The following is a 20792-nucleotide window of genomic DNA, read 5'->3' on the forward strand; positions in this document are numbered from 1 at the left end:
ATCATATTTCCTACTGTGCACCTTCATGTAATTTCTGTTTCAGTTGCTTTCAACTGCTTGCTGTCTTCTATATGCTCCTCTTTTTTTAAAAAAAGATTTTATTTATCTTTAGAGGGGAAGGGAAAGAGGGAGGGAGAGAAATACCAATGTATGGTTGCCTCTCATGCATCCCCTGCCGGGAACTGGCCTGCAACCCAGGCATGTGCCCTGACTGGGAATCGAACTGCAATCCTTTGGTTTGTAGGCCCGCGCTCAATCCACTGAGCTACACCAGCCTGGGCTATATGTTCCTCTTACCTTTTCTTTTTGCTCCATACCCTAAACCTGAAATGTCTTTTATTGTCTGTGAATCTTCCGAGTAACATTTTTCATGAAACTCTCTTTGATTTTATTCACTAATAACCATTGCATTCATCTGAACTCCCAAAGCATTTCATTTGTAATTGAAATGTCTGATGTATTTCACTTTCATTTTTTTATTATAGTTATTTACAATGATGTTCTTCTGTTTTCTAAAATCCTGAAGATGCAGGAGAATAGGACCCTGGCCTTACCATATTTCTTGCAGCAAATAACATAGAGTCTGTTACAGTACCTCTTTAGCTACTGAATGAGTATGTGAATGATGGTATGTGGCCGTTAAACTTACGGATACAAAGGAAACATGGTTGGCTTTAGCAAGCATAGGAGGCTTCATTTCTTACTGGTAAAGATGAACAAAATTCCCTCTTTGATGAATTCCTACTGTAAGGAGGAGTTGCTGAGACATGCTCACTTGCAGTGGAAATCCTGGGAAGTCTTCTGAGTAATTAAAGACCCTGGACTGGCAGTGCTGACATCACAGTATACACAGGGCAGCTAAGTTGGGCAGACAGTGAAATACTTGATTGTCTGTCATTGCCAGGCATACCGTGTTCGGTGTCTGGGGTATGATGGTTAGCTCAACAGATGTGGGAGTGACTGGGAACAAGCAGATCACATATCTGGCCCTGTTAACTACATTGTGTTTTTTGGATCTACTTACCTGGTTGGCTATAATATATATATTGGCTATATATATTAACTTACATATTTGCTTTTTACCTTGTTCTGAGTCCTCTCTGGCTATTCTTGGGGTGACAATAAATAGATTTAGAAGAACTCTACAACATATTCTGTGGAGCCAGATTTCTACTAAGACTACATATTAAGTACTGTATACATGGTACTTAGCTCAAAGGTATAGACATACTATCCCCAGTCATCCAGTTTTCCTCTGTATCTGCTGCCTGCTGCTTTTTCATTTAATTTATATCTTAGAGACCTTTTATAAATGGGTGTACAAATTGGTCTTCTTATAATGGCTGTACCTTAATTTATTTAACTATTCCCCTACTAATGAACATTTAGTCTATTTCTTTGTTTCTTTTATTTATTTATTTTCTTGCTATTACAAACTGTACTGCATTGAACATCATCATACATATATATCTCTGGGACTTGTAAGGGTATATTTCTAGAAAAATAACATCTAGAAGCAGTATGGTTAGGTCAAAGGTTATATAGGTTGTTGTTATTGTTGTTGGGTAGTTGGTTTAGAATTTTGATAGATGTTGACAGATTTCCTCCAAAGAGGTGACACTAAATTCCCAGCAGTAAACACAAGACTGCCTTTTTAGGAGTGGAGTGTTTGCAGGTGGTGTATCTTCTGTTAACTTCTGTCCTCTGGCTTGCAGAGCAGGTTCTAATGCTGGGAAGAGGAAGCGGCATGGAGGAGACAGTCAGTGTTCCAGTTTGACTTTTGTTTATCTAGTAATTGATTATAACTGAAAACCTGACTCTGGGGTTTTTCTCAGTATGCTAGGTGCTATGAAAAACCACGAAGATCAGAGGCTTTGAAATTCATGACTTTGGGTTCAGTGCTGGGTGTAGTACTTCCTAACTGCACATCCTCTTCCCTGTGGCCCACTTTGTCCTCCCTTCGAGGCTGTTTCCTGATCTAAAACTGTAAACAGTAATACCCACCTGACAAAGCTACTGTGAAGATTAAATGAGACTGTGTGTAAATTACTATAGTGCTTTCAGAGAGTCTGCACTCAATAAAATAAATATGATCAAAAAGCTAACAAAATCAATAGGCTTATTCTAGACACAATTGCTCCTTCTGAGGATTATTAGCTCCCTTAAGTAATTGAGGGTTACATGGCCCCCCGATCACCCTGAGGGTCAGAGTTCATCAGCCAGCCATCTGTTGTGTAGCTGTTGTGGTAGCTCCTTGGCTTGAGAGATGTTTTTATTCGGTATGCCTGCTCCTTCCCCTCACAGCCAACTAACTTATTTCTCTGCCCCCGTAGATGTCATTGTCCCTGAGAATGGGGAACCAGTAGGCACCAGAGAGATCAAATGCTGCATTCGACAGATCCAGGAACTCATCATCTCCCGGCTGAATCAGGCGGTGGCTAACAAGCTGATCAGCTCAGTGGATTACCTACGTGAGAGTTTTGTCGGAACGCTGGAACGGTGTTTGCAGAGCCTGGAGAAGTCTCAGGATGTCTCAGTTCACATCACCAGTAATAATCTCAAACAGGTACTCAGAGAGTTTAAGACACCACATCCTGGATGACACGTGAAACGGAATCCGCACATAAGCCCAACGTCAAGTTAGCCAACAGTTTCCCTTTCAACTTCTTGTTGATCCATTTAGAATTTTATTTATGCTCATTTCCTATCATATGATCACTGCCTGTAGGAGGTGCTTATGAACTATACAACTGCAGGTAAGTCAATGAGCAAGAAGAAGATGAAGAAAAGGCACCCAAATAGTCACAAAATGCTCGATCAACTTGCATTGACACTACACATATATTGAGGGTTAAATTTGAAAACCTTGAGACCAGACTATGTTCTTGGAGTATCATTTATTGCATTTTTTAAAAAGCCACTCAGGACATACTTATTTTCTTTTGTGTGTTGTCTTTCAGATTTTAAATGCTGCCTATCATGTCGAAGTCACATTTCACTCAGGGTCCTCGGTTACAAGGATGCTGTGGGAACAAATCAAACAGGTAGAGGCTGCTCAGAGAAAAAACGTTCTGCCCTTAGTCGGCTCACACGAACCCTAGTTACTGCGATAGGCTCCTTCTGTTAGTGGAGCGTGGCCGTGCGTCCTTGTTTTCCTTCCGGGGAGAATTCTGTTCCTGCTCGTTCTGGTGTAATTGTTACTGTCGCCACCTTTAACTCTTTTTTTTTAATTAATTAAATTAATTAATTAATTTAAAAAATTGTTGTTCAAGTACAGAGATTCTGTCTTTTACTCCCATCCAAGCCCACTCACCCAGCCCTACCCTCTCCGTCCCATTTCCACCACCCCCCCCCAGTTTTTGTCCATGTGTCCTTTATTCTTGTTCCTGTAAACCCTTCCCCTTTTCCCCTGAAATTCCCTCCCCTCTCCCCTCTGCTCACTGTCCCCATGTTCTCTATTTCTGTGTCTTTGGTTATATTTTGCTTGTCTGATTGTTTTGTTGTTTAGGCCACCTTTAACTCTTAAAAGTGATGTGTTTAAATGCTATTCTATGGAGCCATAAGACTGCCTTGCCAGCTTCTTCGTATCTCTTTGTCCCAACCTAAATGTTGTCTCAGAACCAGGCTTTGTTGCCAGAGGCTGTGAGTGTGGTTCCTTTTCTGGAACGTGACCCGCCTGTTATGTGGAGTTCACAGGGATTTTCTGACTTCACAGACGGATTTACCTGGCACTGTCTGGCACTAGGTGTAATGTATTGAGAGTTTGTGAACACGTAGACTAGGTCTAGTGTTCTTTAATGCTTTCCTGTGGCCCGAGCCCTAGTCTTGAGGTAGATGGAATTGGAGAGCAGTCTTGGACTTCATATGGCCCCTGTCTTAAGAGTGGATAACTCAGAGAGGGGAGGGCGTTGGTTTTTCCAGTGGTTTCCGTCTCTGATCTCACTGTCCTTGTCCTGGCAGATCATCCAGCGCATCACGTGGGTGAGCCCACCGGCCATCACACTAGAATGGAAGAGGAAGGTGGCCCAGGAAGCCATTGAGAGCCTCAGTGCCTCCAAGTTGGCCAAAAGCATTTGCAGCCAGTTCCGGACCCGGCTCAATAGTTCTCATGAGGCTTTTGCAGCCTCCCTGAGGCAGGTGGGTATATAGGAAAGGAGACAAAAGCTGGATCAAGTGGAGAGAACCTCATCTACTGGGTAATATTTAAATCTGCTCTCCATATAATGTTTTAAAAATCATTAGTATATTTTCTACTCTATCCAAGGATAATACCATGTCACAGGAAGTTTTATCAATAAATTTTCCATGTTACTTTCTAGTTACTTTCTCCCCATTTCATTGAGTAAGGAATGAAAATCAAGGGGCAGGAATTTTCTGTAGTACTTCAGGAACGATTGACAGAAAAGGATGACTTTCCAACTTCCATACTAGTTGGCAGTTTTGTGACATCTGCTTGTCCTTTTGGGGATGTGTGTGCATGTGTGTGTGCGTGTGTGTGTGTGTCGGGGGAGGGTGGGTAATACGATATACACACAGGAGGAGAAAGTATTACATTACGACTAATCTCGGAACTAAATTGGTTACATACATCTTACCTGATTCTCACAGTCATTCTTATGACACAGATGCCGTTATCCCTATATACCAGGGACTTTGTAAGTCATGTCTTGTCTCCCATGTCCTCCCAGCTGGAAGCTGGCCACTCAGGCCGGTTGGAGAAAACTGAGGACCTGTGGCTGAAGGTTCGGAAAGATCATGCCCCCCGCCTGGCCAGGCTTTCTCTGGAGAGCCGTTCTTTACAGGATGTCTTGCTACATGGTGAGTCCTTGTTTTTCACAAGTAAATTGGAGGACAGTTTTCCTCTCAGCCTGGGAGAATGCCAGTGTCCAAAGCTGCTTCCTTGGGAATCTGTGTAGCACTCCCTGATGCGTAGTTGAATTCCTGACGTGTGTTTGGGTCTGCTACTTACATAGTTCAAATAACATGACCAAATTTACTTCAGCCAAACCAGTCAGATTACTTTCTGCTGGTTTAGAATGGCAGCTCCCCGCCCGCTGTGTAATTATGACTTCCTGTCTCTAGGCAGGTCCAGGGCTAAGAATCCTATGGAGGTTGCCCAGCAAGTCCCCACCCCTCCTGCCTTATCTCTGTCTCTGTGCTTTGCAGGTAAACCTAAACTGGGACAGGAGCTGGGCCGGGGCCAGTACGGTGTGGTGTACCTGTGTGACAACTGGGGGGGACACTTTCCTTGTGCCCTCAAGTCAGTAGTTCCTCCAGATGAGAAGCACTGGAATGACCTGGCCTTGGAATTCCACTACATGAGGTGGGTAGGGTCTCATTCTCCTCTGTGGGAAATGATCCAGAGAAGAAGCCAGAAGCCTAGCATAAATTCTGTACCAAGAGCTACAGCACGCCTTGTCCTTCCACACCTAGGCCTCAGAATGTTGTAGACCCAATATTTCTGTGTCTGGCCCAGAGCTGTTCTCTTCAAGGCCTTTACTCTCTTTGCCTGCCGTTCCTCAGCATCCCAGATTCTCACTCATCCTTTCATTTGATTTTCTTCCTTAGTTCTAAATGCCTATCAATTTTTAGATTCCATATGCTTTGTTCTTGTTTGAGAACCCATTCTCTTTGTCCTCTTTCTGTACCGAGGGCCATTACCTGTGGATCTGCACGAAGCATGGTCTCAAGGTTATTCCTTCCCACGTGGTGGCCTGCCGTGCATTGTGGCCCAGACCTCTCTCCTTCTCATCAGGTCTCTGCCGAAGCATGAGCGGTTGGTGGACCTCCACGGTTCTGTCATCGACTACAGCTACGGTGGTGGCTCCAGCATTGCCGTGCTGCTCATTATGGAGCGGCTCCACCGGGACCTCTACACTGGGCTGAAGGTGAGGCCAGGCGGGGAGAGAGTGAGATCCAGCTGGCAGCCAGATCAGCACCTTCCTGTCTGGCCTTTCATCCTTTCTTATTCATTCAGAGCTTCTAGCTTTTAGAAGACATTATTGGAGTAATCAAACTTTATTACCCTATTTCCAAAAAATCTTAAATTTTTTTCAGAATTTATTTTTGATGCAGTTCATATCCAAGATACCTCCTGTGGTGGTAGGAAAAATCTAGACTACTCAGAAGTGCAGAAAAGCTTCCTCTAACTCTGCTGTTCTTTCTCTCTCTCTCTCTTTTTTTTGGCTGTCAATGTATAAAGCCAGTTATTGTTGTTTGGTCAATACATATATTTATTACTACATGTGACTACTTTGCACAAAGCCCTTAAGGACCATAGAGGGATGTCAAAAAGTGTAATTGACAGAAGCTTTTAAGAGAATTATAGTCAGAAATATTCCATGAAGATGGGGTGTTTGAGTTAGATGAGTACATATTGATGGCTAAAATCTGGGCCATTGGAAAGAAGAGGCCATACCAGGGGAGGAAATAGTATAATGTCAACAGCATTGGAAGGCATTAAGGGCACTTGTCACCATTGGAGCAGCTGGTTCATTTTGGGAATGTTGGGGGTGGGGGTGGGCGAATAAGATGCCAAGAAATGTTGGGAGCAAATTATAGAGGCCTGAAAATGTTAAGAGTTTCCGTAAAACTCAAATTCTGTTATAGACAATGAGAAGCTCTCAAAAGATTTTATTCGAGTGAAAGTGAAGTACCCTCGGTTGGATGCTGCATTTCCCTAATTTAAAATAACCACCAACAACAAGTAGAGGAGTCGCACTGGAGCTCAGTAGAATGGGGGGAAGCTACCGCCAGGGCATGTGGGCAGGGCCCTTCTCACATCTCTCTTGTACCAGTTTATTTGGAAGCCTTAGACACGTTCGCAGGAGCCATGAGAAATCAATATGATAAAGACAATGACTCTCCAAGCAGTTTTCCTTCTTCGTTCAGAGGAGATGAGCTCAGCACTGTCTGGTGCTTCTCCATGTGGCTAGAGTATGCATGAGGCTTGGTACAAGTGAGGCGAGTGGGTATGGTGTGTGAATAAGCAAAACCCAGCCGGGCCCAACTAGGTCTATAAACCAGTGGATATGAGTCTGCCCGAAGGGCCCAGAAATAATTCTTTTGAGCCTGAAGGGCAATTCCAGAGTTGATTTAGGGGTTAGAATGAGCTCATGTCTTTAGTCATTTGATTGCATCTCTCCTAGTCACATTTGGGGATTATCCAGCTGGCTTACGAGCAGCTTCCCAGGGATTTTATCTGGCCTAGAGAGCTTGTCCTCCCTTGTTTTTCGACTGCTTTCCTCTTCCCGGTTTTCCATCCACTGTTCTGTCCTTGTGTCCCCTAGTGCAGTCAGTCTTTTAGACCCCACAGAAGGAACTCTTAGTTGGTGTAGTAGGTTGGATTTGATGCGATGTCCTGTTGGTGACGTGTGAGCTCTTCTGTTTCCCCAAGGCTGGGCTGACCCTGGAGACACGTCTGCAGATGGCACTCGACGTGGTGGAAGGGATCCGCTTCCTGCACAGCCAGGGACTTGTCCACCGTGATATCAAACTGAAAAACGTGCTGGTGAGTAAGAGCTGTTTTTCTAAAATAACATGCTGCCTCTGGGTTAAGTGGTCTTTCTAGGGTACATTTAAATGTACATTTGGTCACAGGAAAAGACTGAAGGAAAAGTGGTAGAGTTAACAGCAGAATAGGTGGGTAGTATCTGGACTTAAAGCTCAGGGAGGACTTGCATCATAGACCTAGTTTATGTTGCTTAAGGTTTTTCTCTCCCAACACTATGAAAATTTTTTTTTAACTTATAGAAAAGTTAAGATAGTGGTACTGTACAATGAAGGCCCATGTACTGTTCACTCAGATTCACAGTCTCACTTTTTCCATGTGTGTCCTCTGCCTCTCTCTACACACACAGACTTTTTCACTAAACTATATAGAAGTAAATTGCAGGTAACACGTCATTCCTAAATACAGGCATACCTTGTTTTATTGTGCTTTGCTTAATGCACTGCACAGATACTATGTTCTTTAGATTGAAGTTTGTGGCAACCCTGCCTTGAACAAGTCTGTTGACACCATTTTCCAACAGCATTTGCTCACTTTGCGTCTCTGTGCCACATTTTGGTCATTCTCACTCTCAGACTTTTTCATTATTGTCGTATTTGCTGTGGTGATCTGTGATGTTACTATTGAAATCGCCTTGGGGCACCACAAACCACACCCACATAAGATGGCAAGTTGGCCCATATGAGATGGCAAACTTAAGGTAAGCGTTGCACATGTTCTGCCTGCTCCACTGATTCCCGGATACACAACAATATTGAAATCAGTCCAGTTAATAACGTTCTAATGGCCTCAAAGTGTTCAAGTGAAAGGAGAAGCCTCCCGTCTTTCACTTTAAATCAAAAGGTAGAACTGATTAAGCTTAGTGAGGAAGGCACGTCAGATGCGGCTTCTGCAGCTTTCCGGCCTCTTGTGCCAGTTAGCCGAGTTGTGAATGAGAAGGAAAGTTCTTGAAGGAAATTAAAAGTGTTATTCCAGTGAACACACAAATGATAAGAAAGCAAAACAGCCTTATTGCTGATATGGAGGAAGTGTTAGTGGTCTGGGTAGAAGAGCTAACCAGCCACAACATTCCCTTAAGTGAAAGCCTAGTCCAGAGCACCGGCAGAGTCCTGCTCCCCCGAGTGCTGTGGTGGAGATGTGCAGCAGGATTGATGGTCCCATGCCTGCTCACACGGCATCCATTCTGTAGCCCATGGAACAAGGAGTAACTTTGAATTTCAAGTGTTGCTATTTAAGAAATACATTTTTAGTGAAAAAGATAGATTTCACTATCTTTTGTTGCCAAAGATAATGATTTTCTGACAGATCTGGGCAAAGTAAATTGAAAACCTTCTGGAAAGGATAACACTATTATAAATGCCATTTAGAACATTCTTGATTCATGGAAAGAGGTCAAAATATCAACAGAGGTTTTGAAGAAGATTCCAGCTCTAATGGATGACTTTGAGGGATTCAAAGCTTCAGTGGAAGAATTAGAAGTGGAGTTTAAAGATTTGACTGGATTGCTACAATCTCATGATAAAGCTTTAATGTGTGAGGAGTTGCCTCTTATGGATGAACAAAGAAAGGAGATTGTTGAAATGACAACAGAGGATTCAGAATATGACGTAACTTAGATGTTAAAGCAGCAGCAGGGTTTGAGAAAATTGACTTCAAGTTTGAAAATAGTTCTGTGGGTAAAATGCTATCAAACAGCATCATATGCTACAGAAAAATCTAGTGAAAGGAAGTCCGTTGAAGCTCTGGCTGAGAAGCTTGGTTACACTGTCATTCCCATAAGCCAAGGCTGCGGGTTTAATCCCCTACTCAAGGCACATTCAAGACTCAACCAATGAATGCATAAATAAGTGGAAGAACAAATCGGTGTTTCTCTATCTCTCTTCCTGCTTCTCTCTAAAATCAGTTTTTTAAAAAAGAAGTGAACTGATGCTGCAGACTTCATTCCTGTCTTCTTTAAGACATTGCCACAGCTACCCAGTCTTCAACCACCACCTTGATCAGTGCGCGGTTGTCAACTTTGAGGCAGGACCCTCCAACAGCAAAAAGATCACAGCTCACTGAAGGCTCACGTGATGGCTAGCGTTTTCTTTTGGTTCACATCTCTTTCCTGAGGTCAGAGGCTCCTATGTGTGCCATCGTGGGTAGAGCTGCCACAGCCCCCCAGACGTGGCCCCCTCCTCAGGACTCCAGCCCTTTCAGGCAGATGCTAGGAGGGCAGGGACAGGCCGAGAACACAAGGAATTGGAACCGGGGCTTTTTCTAGTGGGCAAGTAACCCATCTACCCTCCCAGAACTGCTTATGCGATGTCTCCTTCCCTGGGAACCAGCCCCACGGAAGAAACCTGGGGCAGGGGATCTAAGCGCGGTGTACAAGAGGAGTGGTCCCCAGATCTGGCCGGGTGGCACTAGCCCTCACCTCCTTGACTGGCTCGCCCTCGCTGGAGTCAGGACAAGGTCAGAGCTTGACACCTAAGTTGCCAGCCAGGTGGCAGTGTGGGGGCAGGGCTCACCCTCCTGATGAGTGAGGGACACTCTGATGGAAGGAAGCACCTTCCACATTTGTTTCCTCGCAGTGGGCAGGACAGCCAGAAGTGGAGGAGCAGCAGATACACTCCCTGGGCGCGGTCAGAGGGCAGCCTTAGACCGCAGTGTGAGGAGGTGTGCCTGGGGGGGGACCACATCCTCATAGGCTGATGAGTTGACGGCGATGAGGGAGCAGTTGTGGAACAGTGAACTAGTAGGAGCGGGGCCAGCCCCGTGGCATGCCCCATGGTAGACTGACAGGTTGATCTCACACTGCTGCCGCTGTAGCCAGAGTGAAGGTCGTCGACGACAGAAGGCGCAGCAGTGGCTGAAGAGGATGAGGACAGACCAGAGCAGCCCGAACCACCAGATCTCAGAGCAGTAGGTATAGCAGCCAGTCTCCCTGGGGCAGTGACCACTCTGACAGGTGGGGCTGCTTGTTCCCCTTGGGCAAGCTGCCGTTGTGGCACCCAGCGCGCCCCCAAGGCTTCCTTGCTGCCATCCCTGCTGCTGGCCCAAACTCCGCCTCCACCTACAGCCCTCCGAAGACGATAGCCTCCTCTGTACGTACCACCAGCCATCTGCCCCTGCCACCTCTGTTGCCACCATCACGGTCCCTGCCCAGCCCATCTTGCTGCCACCACCATCGTTCCGTGGCCAGAGCTCCCATCCCAGTGGTTAGCATTTTTTAGCAATAAAGTGTTTTTTAATTATTGTATATACCTCGGGTGGTTTTTTTTAAAGATGTAATGCTATTGCACACTTAGTGGACCACAGTATAGAATAAAGTAACTTTTTATGTGCATTGGGCAGCCCAGAAATTCACGTGACTCACTTTGTTGGCTTTAGAGCAGTGTTCTGGAACTGCACTTGCAGTCTCCGAGGTATTCAGTTTGTGTCTGCTAGAAAGAAAGGGACATCTTCCATGCAATTAAAATGCCATCATCACATCTAAGAAATTTAACACTGATACAATTCTATTGGTTAATATACTGTCTGTACTAACATTTTTTTATTGTCCCACATATGTTCAGTTATCCCAAATGTAGTCTGTTTCTGATTCCAGATCCAGTCCAAGGGCTATATACTATGTTTTTTCATTGTGATTGTTTAGCCTCCGTTAATTTAGAATAGTCCGTCTGCCTTTTTTGCTTTTGTGACATTGACATTTTTAAGCATTCCAGGTCCTGTTATTGCTTAAGGTTTGATTAGAAGTATTGGATAAGGGATGAGATTGGTAAATGAACATTAAAAGGTCATGAACCAACCTGGTGGTATAGCTTAGTGGACTGAGTGCTGGCCTGCGAACCAAATGGTCACCAGTTTGATTCCCAGTCAGGGCACATGCCTGGGTTTCAGGCCAGGTCCTCAGTAGGGGGTGCAGGAGAGGCAACCACACATTGATGTTTCTCTCCCTTTCTCCCTTCCTTCCCGTCTGTCTAAAAATAAATAAATTAAAATCTTTACCAAAAAAAGGGTCCTAAACCCACCAGGCCTGTTATGTAAATTACAAAGAATCTTTTGACATACTTCTCTTGAAAATATATTGTGTTACTGAGTTATCTGTGGTGTCACTTAAATGGTATATAAAGATATAGCAATTTGAAGGACAGGAAGGATCTTTCTAAAATTAATAGGCTGAAATTTATGAGGCTTACCAATTACCAAGTGACACACAGCTTTATTCTCTTGGACCTTTAGGAAAGGAAACTACAAGGAATTTCAGAAACTTCTTTAGCTGAACAGAGGACCTCAGTGTCCTTACTTAGCAGCTTTCTGTCCTTGGGGTCTGGAGGCCAGAGAATAATCAGGAACTGAAATACTTTCCTCAGTGTTATTCACTTACTCATTCTTCCAAGTTTTGTTAAGCTCCTGATAGTGCCAGGCATTATGCTAAGTGCTGGGAACCCACAGGTTTTCACCAAATAAATATGGCAGTTGTGCCATCAGGTTGCTTACGCAACTGAAGCTGGAGATGGGGAGGCTGGAGGCAGGATTGATTCGGTACTGCTGTGAGGGAGACACCTACTTGTGAGCTCCGGGCTACAATGGAGTTGAGTGTTATCTGCAGAATCCAATGTGGGGTGACTCTAACCCTGCTTTGTTGGCAGCTGGACAAGCAGAACCGAGCCAAGATCACTGACTTAGGATTCTGCAAGCCAGAGGCCATGATGTCAGGCAGCATTGTGGGGACGCCAATCCATATGGCCCCCGAACTTTTCACAGGTAAGCTGGAGGGCAGGGAGTGGGTTTGGGCTTGGCTCCACACTATAACAGTGAGTGCTACCCCTTGAGCTAAGAGCGATGTCCACCAGTAGTGCTGGCCGACCCAGCACAGGCAAGGGAGAAAGCAGAACAGGGAGAAACTAAGACAAGTGCTAGGGGAAGTAGAGGTAAAGGGGTCAGAAAGAAAAGTGCGAATGGGCATCACCAACTGTTCTTTTGGATATCTCTCATAATCAACCAATCATTTCATCATAAAGTATTGATCGACTAACTGCTACCCTATATAAGGCATTGTCCCCTATCACCCTATCATTTAAGAATTTACAGATGACAGAGATATATTAATAGATGTGAAATAATTAGGAGGGCAATACCAGACAACATGTGATAAAGTGCTACATTAAGTACTACAAAATGTGATGTTGATGCTCAGAGAAGGGATGAATTAAGGTTGAAATGTTTGATGGTTTTATGGTAGAGGTAAGAGTTTAGGTAGAATTTGAGTCCAATCTAGAAAAATTGGTAGGTGGAAAGAGCATTCATTATTAAGAATATTCTTTGAGCTCTGGCCTGTGTGGCTTAGTGGGTTGAGTGCTGGCCTGTGAACCAAAGGGTCACCAGTTTGATTCCCAGTCAGGGCACATGCCTGGGTTGCAGGCCAAGTCCCCAGTAGGGGACACATGAGAGGCAACCACACATTAATGTTTCTCTCCCGCTCTTTCTCCTTCCTCTCTCTCTCTCTCTAAAAAACAAAGAAAGAAAGAAAGAGAGAGAGAGAGAGAAAGAAAGAATAAAAATAAATAAGTAATTTTTTAAAAAAAGAATATTCTTTGAGCTAGGCAGAGTATTTTTTCATATATTTTATTCTATTTAATCTTCACTAGAATTCTCTGGTGACAGTGATTCATTTTTGTGTCTGTATCATAGATAAAGTTAAGTCAAGGCCCGATTACTGAAGAAACCCACCCTAGAACACTGAGCTGGAAGTCATGAATCTAGCAATGGAATCTTGGTGTTTCATTCTCTAGTGTCTAACCATGTCTTTTCATGAAAGAATGAATGAAAATTCTGGAGGCTGGGGAATGGGAAATATGAGGAAAGTTGCAGAATAGAAATAAGCGGGATAGGAAAGAAATCCATTTGGGGAATAATAGCAAACCAGGGTGAAGATAAAATGCAGTGGGTTTAAAATTCACACAGAGGAATGAAGGCTTTTAATGTAGAAGAAGTAAGGTGTTATTGTGCTTTTGAGCAGGTAAGGAACGAAAAATGTTTATGGAAGATTAGCTTAGCAGCAGTAGGTAGAAGTAACTTGAGTGGCAATGACCAAGGTAGGGAAATGGTGGCTGTCTTCATGATTAGGTTGGTGGTTGTGCTAAGTAAAACTGTGACAGATTTGAGAGAATTCAGAAGAATAATGGATAATGGTTTCTTTTTTTGTTTAAGTTGATGTGGATGATGAACAGAAGGGATTACTAAACAATGACCCCAAGGTTTTGAACCCGAGTGGATGTGAGGAGAGGTTGTAAGGTTGTTGGGGAAGATGGAAAGGCAATCACAGGTTACTCATTAGCAGTGGTAAGAGTTAAATTGGTGATGTATTTGAATTTCTCTCATTAGCCTCACGTAGCAGCCCTTCACTGAGTGACCCCCATGTGCCCTGGGGGTCAGCTAGAGAGCTGCAGTCTCCACACATGGGAACGCAGCGCAGTCAGCATTTTTCTTCTACATTTACTTTTTTTAAGTTAAACTTCTACTCCCCCAAGTCTTATTATTTTCTCAGCTGCTTTATATTTAAATTTTTTTATTGTTTCTACTGCAATTCATTCTAATGCTGTCAGAATAATCTTTCTAAAATATTTTTCTTCATGTCACCTCTTGGTCTAAAACATAAATAACTTCTGTTGTCCACTCAATTCTGACTCTTCTGTCTAACTTGAAAAATCTTTATATTCTGGTTTCAACTTGCCCGACTACCTGTATGACGTGGATACCTGCCCGCAGTGTCCTCAGTGTTATGGATGAGACAAGACATTCACACAGACTATTGAGTCCTGTGGAGGAAAAGGGATGGCATAGGTACTCTCTCAAGGGGAGAGCACCTCAGAGCAGCCTGGCCCCTCAGTCAAGAGGGGAGCAAGCTGACCCTTGTCTTGACAGGCTTTTGTTGGCTTTCTAATAGCATACATCAAAGAAGGTTTTCATTCATTATACTTAGGTTTGCTCTAGGTAATTACTTTTTACAGATAGCAATGGAAGGGATGTTACTGATGACTTCTTACAGATTAACAAGGAAAAAATGTTGCAAATGCAAGGGAACATAAGAGTAACAGGTCTGGTTACACTTCAGTCCTTGGGAGAATGAGCACAGACTTCAGGAAGTTAAAGATATGCAGCAAATGCTTGCTGCCTGAACTCAGGGTGAGAGAGTTTTAGCAAGAGCAAGTCACAAAGCAGCCTAGGTATAATGTGGGCCTGATTTCCCACAGAACTTCGTCGTGGGCGTGGTCCTGTGTGCCAACTTGCCCCCCACTACATTTCCACATCCTGCGAAGCGGTTCCCCACACCTGTACTTTCCACCTTTATTTTCGTAATAATGACCTTTCACAATGAATCTTTTTTGACTGTCCCTTTAAAATAAAAGACCTGTTTTTCTTCTCCTTTGTCATGTTCTAGTGTTGGCTCTCTAAATATCTAGCTTTGGTCTTGAGTGCCATAGTTCTTTTTACTATAAAATGGCATTGTGAATGTGTCCTGCCTCACAGGGTCGTTGTGAGAGATAATGTATGTTAAAAGCTTTAGAAAAGAATGTGTAAAGACTTCTGCAGACGCATGTTAGTGGTCATGCTATTGATTTCTCTCCCTGGCTCACTGCATGTCACCCCTTCTTGTTGTAGGGAAGTATGACAATTCCGTAGATGTCTACGCTTTTGGCATTCTTTTCTGGTACATCTGCTCAGGCTCTGTCAAGCTCCCTGAGGCATTCGAGAGGTGTGCCAGCAAAGATCACCTCTGGAACAATGTACGGAGAGGTAAGAGCCACAAACCTACCTCATCCAAACTCCTTGATTGAGAGCACACTGGGGCCAGACCCTGCAGCAGGGGCCTCCCTTCAAACCCTTGATTCCAGCAGCATTGTGCTGAACGGTCTCATAAAAGCTTTTTTCTTTAAGATTTCCAGTTCTTCAACCGTGTCGCAGTTAATCATCACTGTTACTTTTTGGTTCTGGTCTAGATTTTTGCAGTTGGAGCTGACAATTACTGTATTCTTCAGTATTCTGAGCCCCAACTGGGTCATTAGTCCGAGAGCTCATCATGCCCGTTGGTCATCCTGGTGGCCCTTGCACTGACTCTCGGTCTATTCCCGCATTCCTTTCTCTAGGGGCCCGCCCAGAACGTCTTCCTGTGTTTGATGAGGAGTGCTGGCAGCTGATGGAAGCCTGTTGGGATGGCGACCCCTCCCAGAGACCTCTCTTGGGTATCGTCCAGCCCATGCTTCAGGGCATTATGGACAGGCTATGCAAGTCAAGTTCTGAGCAGCCAAACAGAGGACTAGATGATTCTACTTGAAAGCAAAGACCTTTCTCTTTCACTCTCTATTTCTTTCCTTCCCCTCACCTTTTGGCCATGGGAAGAATTTGACAGTTGTTCATCACAGAGCGCTCCGGGGCAATTGGTGCTTGCCGGGCAGCTTGAGGCCCCCCAGGCAGAGATAACTCCCGGATAGTGCTGTCGGGCAGCTGGGCATGTTCAGCAGTTCACTGACACCCCAAGCTGTTTCTTCAGCAAAAGATTGTCTTGGACATGGGCACAAGGCTGGAGAAGGCCATGTTCAGGCCTCAGAACTGAAAAGGAGGTAAATGTTACCATTGTCTGTTCACTGTATGTTTCTAAGACAAGGGGAACACTGCAGTTGCAATAGTCTTAAAAACTAATTTTCATAGTTTCGACTCTAGCTCAGAATAGTTTGGATCTATCCAGTTGTCAGAACCCTTAGAAAATTTAAGCTTAGTTCTGGAATTGTGAAAACATAGGAGCAAAAAAATAACTTGTGGATTACTCTTTCCTGCTATCTGCACCCAGAGATCTCAGGTTGCAACAGCCAGAGGCCCCAGTGATAAAGCTAGAAACACAGCTACCTGTACCTTACAGTGCCAGTGTGTTTACATTTATAGGAGCACATAGCCCTGGCTTCTGGGGAAGGGTTTCACAGTTCATCACCAAGAGGCCACAGAAAGAAAAAAACGTGTGTGTGTATGTGTGTGCTGTTGGATTTTGAGTTACTGCTACTCCTAGAACAGAATTTCTTCTGCCCCTGCATCTTCACTTTTTTTTTTCTCTCTTTGGTCTCACAGTGGGGAAGCTCCAGTTAACATGGCCCTTAGGGGTGAGTGAGTACAATTGACCCAGTGTGAGGTATCTGGTTAGACTGAGAATTGGACAGTGGTCTGGGGCCACGGGCCTCAACAAACCCACTACAAGGGTGCCAGTGGTTTTATAAAACTTAAAAAAAAATCACTGTTTTTTAGTGTTTGAATCTAACACACTGATGTTTTTAAACTTGATCAGTGAGCTTTCTAACCGAGGTTTCTTCTGTCACCTGTCCCTTCTTTTTACCTTATTTTAAATGCAGCGTAGATGAAAAGAGCCAGATGGAAGAGAAGAGCACTCTGTAGCTCTGTGTGTGCCCTGCGTCCCTGTGTGTTAGTGTCTGGAGGGTCCTGTCCCTTGCACTGGGAAGGCAGGTGGTGGTCTTCTGGAGATTTGTCATGAAGTGTACGTAAGAAGAGAAATTCTTATGCCAGTCCAAGGAAGGGGAACGATTTAAACACTGGTGCATCTTTGACCTTGACTTTAAGCCTCCCTCAACCAAAACAGTCCATTAGATTTAGAAAATCACACAGGTGAAGCCATGGACAGTGGGGGTGAGTAGCCTCCTCCATCTGCCCAACGCCCGAGCACCGTGGCCTGTGCCCTGTGCCTAGTCCCAAACAGTGAGTGGAACAAGTCCCAGAGTAGACACATATGACAATGGTCAGATTTGCTGCTGGAATTTTCTAGGGTTGTTAGTGATAGAATAACCATCTCTTAAACATTAACAGGGTGTAAATGGAGTCTACAAAAAATTTTCCATATACCTTTCAAAGTTCAGTTTTTAACCTGACTGCCCTGGGCTCTGATCCTGATATTTGTGAGTGTAGTAGCCCCCGAGAACATGCAGCCCTTCCGAAATTCCATGTACTGCTGAAAAACTTCTTACTTGCAGTGGTTAAGTTTACTGACCCGGTGTTTTTGGGTTCTGTAAGCTCCAGCCTTGTTTTGGTGGAATGTTCAGTATATCTCTTGGAATTTTTAACACTTACACTTAGCTTTACTTCAAGTCACTCTATTCTTGTCAGCATGAACTTGTTGCCCTTCTGGGAACTATCATGGGCCTTCCAGGAAGCCACGTTTCAAGTTAACGAAGTAGAGGCGAGTAGTCTCTACCTGATGAAAAATCAGTGCAAGTCTTGTTCTATATGAAATTTCAAGAACACTTTTATATAGTTCCCTTGTCCAGACTGTCAGTGTAACTCCGACTGTAATCAGGAGTTGGTGCTCCCCTTTTGGAGGCCACATCCCTAACATCCTTCAGAAGTGTCACATTCCCATTCACACACGGGAGGCTAGGTTTTTCTCCACCCAGAGTCCCGTTTTGGTTTATCCCCTGTGGCTTAGTCTGCTCTCAGACATCAGTTTTCTAGCAGATTCCCACATTTTTTGCCTGAGTGAGAAGGGAGAGGCTGATGATGAGTAGTTCTGCTACAATTCACTTAAAAAAAAAAGTCTTCGGCCAGCCAAAGCCCACGGGCAAGCACGGGACGCGTTACTGAAGCACTCGGCCGGCTGCGCTCGGCGGGCTGCGTGCAGGATACATACCACGTGTGTACGTCGCTTTTGTTTTACATACCGTCAGCAAATTTGGGGCTCTTTGTTCCTTTGGCACCCATTATTATTCAAGTGATGTAATGCCATGAAATGTACTGTATTGTATATTACTTGGGAAGATACTAGGTTATTAAAGAAGTTTGGTGGCACTTGGACTATCAAGGGCTCAGCAAGACCAAAGCCTAAAGATTTTACCACCTTGCTTTGGTGGTGTGTGCTCCCAGTGTTGAGGTGAGATCATGGCTTGGCAAGGAAGAAGGATGGATGAGAGGATTACAGTGGGCTCTACCCTTCTAGTCAGTTAAATAAGGGCAGTTTACTTCTGCCCCAAAATGATCGCCTGGACATTTGTAATGCACTTGAAGTCTGATCACTTATGTTGCTTCAGAACTGAGTAGGGGGCCTCCCTGCAGTACAGTTGGAAGGTGGTGGAGTCTGGAGCCAGGAGTGGCTGACCCTGTGCCTAGGGTGCCAGCAGCACGGTCAGTCGTGGGTGGGGGAATGCTCGTTTGGGTGAGGTTTCCACAGGCACACCCTGGTTCCTGGACCCCCTTGTGGAGAAAGGCTCATTGGTTGAGCAGGCCTGTCACTTCTCTGGAAAGGAAGGCTGTGCCGGTTCTTCCCAGACCAAAGAGAGTCACTTGTGACTCCATCACTTTCAGGGGGACAGAGCCTAGGCGGCAGCTTCTCCTAATTTTTAACACTAAAAGTCAAGGAACCAGTGAAGGAAAGGATACATTACTACCACATATAGAAATAGGGGAATAGTAGAACTCTCGACTAGTACCTGTCAGCTCTCCAATACATTTTGATTTTATTTTTTTGCATCATTGCGTGAGCTGCCAAAGGTATTGGAAAAGTTTTTTTGTCATTACGGGAGAAGCTGTTTGGGCTGCAACATGGTAACTGCACTGAACGACACTTTACCTTTGTTTTTATTCAGCACTGACAAGCCCAGGGGGGTTGGTGGTTACAGGCGCACTCGGGGGAAGAGAGACTCCCTCTGGCCTTGCCCGGTGTTCCATCCGCCCAATCAGGGAACCTCCAGACTCCACGGCGCATCGAGCCGGCTAAACAGCCCTCCAGAAGTTTATTGCCAAAAGAAGAGTTGTTTTCTTTCGGATTTCAAAGCTTGATTTTGGGATTTGCTGGATCAAATAACCCATTTTCTCTTTAAAAGAAAAAGAAAGAGGGTTTATCTTCCTAAATGTGGAGGTGGGGGGTAGTTAGGGCTAGTGTGGATGTTAATAGGTAAGGAGGGAGTGACCTTGAGAAACTTGTATTGTAAACTCCCTTGGGGGTTTCAGATACAGCACTACTGTTCTTAACCTGGGTTTCGTTTTTCACTTCACCTGCTCTGTTAACATCCAGTCCAACCGGGAGGATCGCAGAGACTGTGAACACCTGGCACCGGGTAGGCCTTCCCCAGAGGGTTGAAAGGAAAAATGGTCTGGACAGCTTGTTGTCTCTTGTCTTTATGTAATACTTTTGTTTGTTTTAAATCACTAATGTTTATTACAGTGTTGAATAAAAATGTTATATACTAAGGGTGTAGAATAAAAGTGCAATAACTAGAGAAATTACTTTGGCAAAAACTTTAGTCCTTACACTCTCCTTTCTTGTGCTACCGTCTCTTTCCATGTTGTTACATTTCCACATTGTTACAGCAGGACCCTGTTAACTGTGTGTATTTTTAAGAGACGCAATTAAGGGACAAGTCTTCACTTAGTGTAATTTTGAAGGGTTGGGTCTGGTTTTATAGAGTATTCTGTATAGTTGTGGCATGCACAAATACCAGATGTACTGTATAATAAAGATCACATTAACATTTTAGATTTACGTGTTTGGCTTTTGTTTCCCCTGTGTTAACAGGACACTCCTGATTCTATTCCATTTCTACTGGGACCTCTGCAGTCTTTCAGTTTGCCTTAGAGATTGATGGAATATGCCACTCCCCCATAGATCGCTCTTGGTTTCCAGGTGACGTTACTGCTATCAGGAAGTAGGGCAAGGGAACGGAAGGTGGGTCAGTGGAGAAGAGGGGAGCAAGGTGTGGTGACAGCAGTTTGTTCTTCAGAGACTTTTTGGTGTTTATACTTTTCTTCAGCTTCTTTTCAGCACAAGCTTGCAGCATTGTGAGCTCGTGCATGAGCCCAGCTATTCTTTATTACATTGTGAGAGCATCTGGGGATGGAATCTATATACCAGCCTATCCGTGTTTGGAATATTTGAATTTTCTGTTTAGGCTCACCCCCGCTTCAGATGTGCTTGTTAGACAGTGCCTAGCCGGCACCGTCAGAGGCCACCACCAGCAGAGTGGCACTGTCTGTAGTAACCGGGGAATGTGAGCAGGCAGCTTGCCACCTTTTCCCCAGGGTGCATGTTTTATTATGTTTTGGGTTACCATATCATGCTTGCAAGGCTGTGTCACTTTTTGCTGTAACTGCTTGTGATTTGGCTGCAACAGAGGTTTAGCCAGGAGATGGCAGCATGCCTTAAACAGTTGGTTGTTTTTAATTAAGTCTTAAAGGAAAGACTAAAGTATCTCAGTGGTTCTCTGCCTACCCCTACACAAAAGTCATTTAATGCAGATGAGCCTCTGAC

The 20792-nt window shown here is 44.4% G+C and overlaps 1 protein-coding gene across 1 annotated transcript in view; it reads left to right on the top strand.

Moving 5' to 3' along the window:
- Positions 1-20023, top strand: part of DSTYK (dual serine/threonine and tyrosine protein kinase) — a 54584-nt gene extending 34561 nt beyond the window's left edge. Inside the window, exons 4-13 of the mRNA XM_037155322.2 lie at positions 2334-2566; positions 2961-3044; positions 3961-4137; positions 4689-4818; positions 5167-5323; positions 5756-5888; positions 7397-7510; positions 12145-12259; positions 15158-15292; positions 15643-20023. Of these exons, the coding sequence (XP_037011217.2) occupies positions 2334-2566; positions 2961-3044; positions 3961-4137; positions 4689-4818; positions 5167-5323; positions 5756-5888; positions 7397-7510; positions 12145-12259; positions 15158-15292; positions 15643-15830 (1466 nt within the window). The 3' untranslated portion in view covers positions 15831-20023. The remainder of the gene's footprint in view (positions 1-2333; positions 2567-2960; positions 3045-3960; positions 4138-4688; positions 4819-5166; positions 5324-5755; positions 5889-7396; positions 7511-12144; positions 12260-15157; positions 15293-15642) is intronic.
- Positions 20024-20792: the final 769 nt, after the last annotated feature.

Source organism: Artibeus jamaicensis, unplaced genomic scaffold, assembly GCF_021234435.1.
Source record: "Artibeus jamaicensis isolate MK-2021 breed Jamaican fruit bat unplaced genomic scaffold, CSHL_Jam_final contig_475, whole genome shotgun sequence".
Classification (NCBI taxonomy): Eukaryota; Metazoa; Chordata; class Mammalia; order Chiroptera; family Phyllostomidae; genus Artibeus; species Artibeus jamaicensis.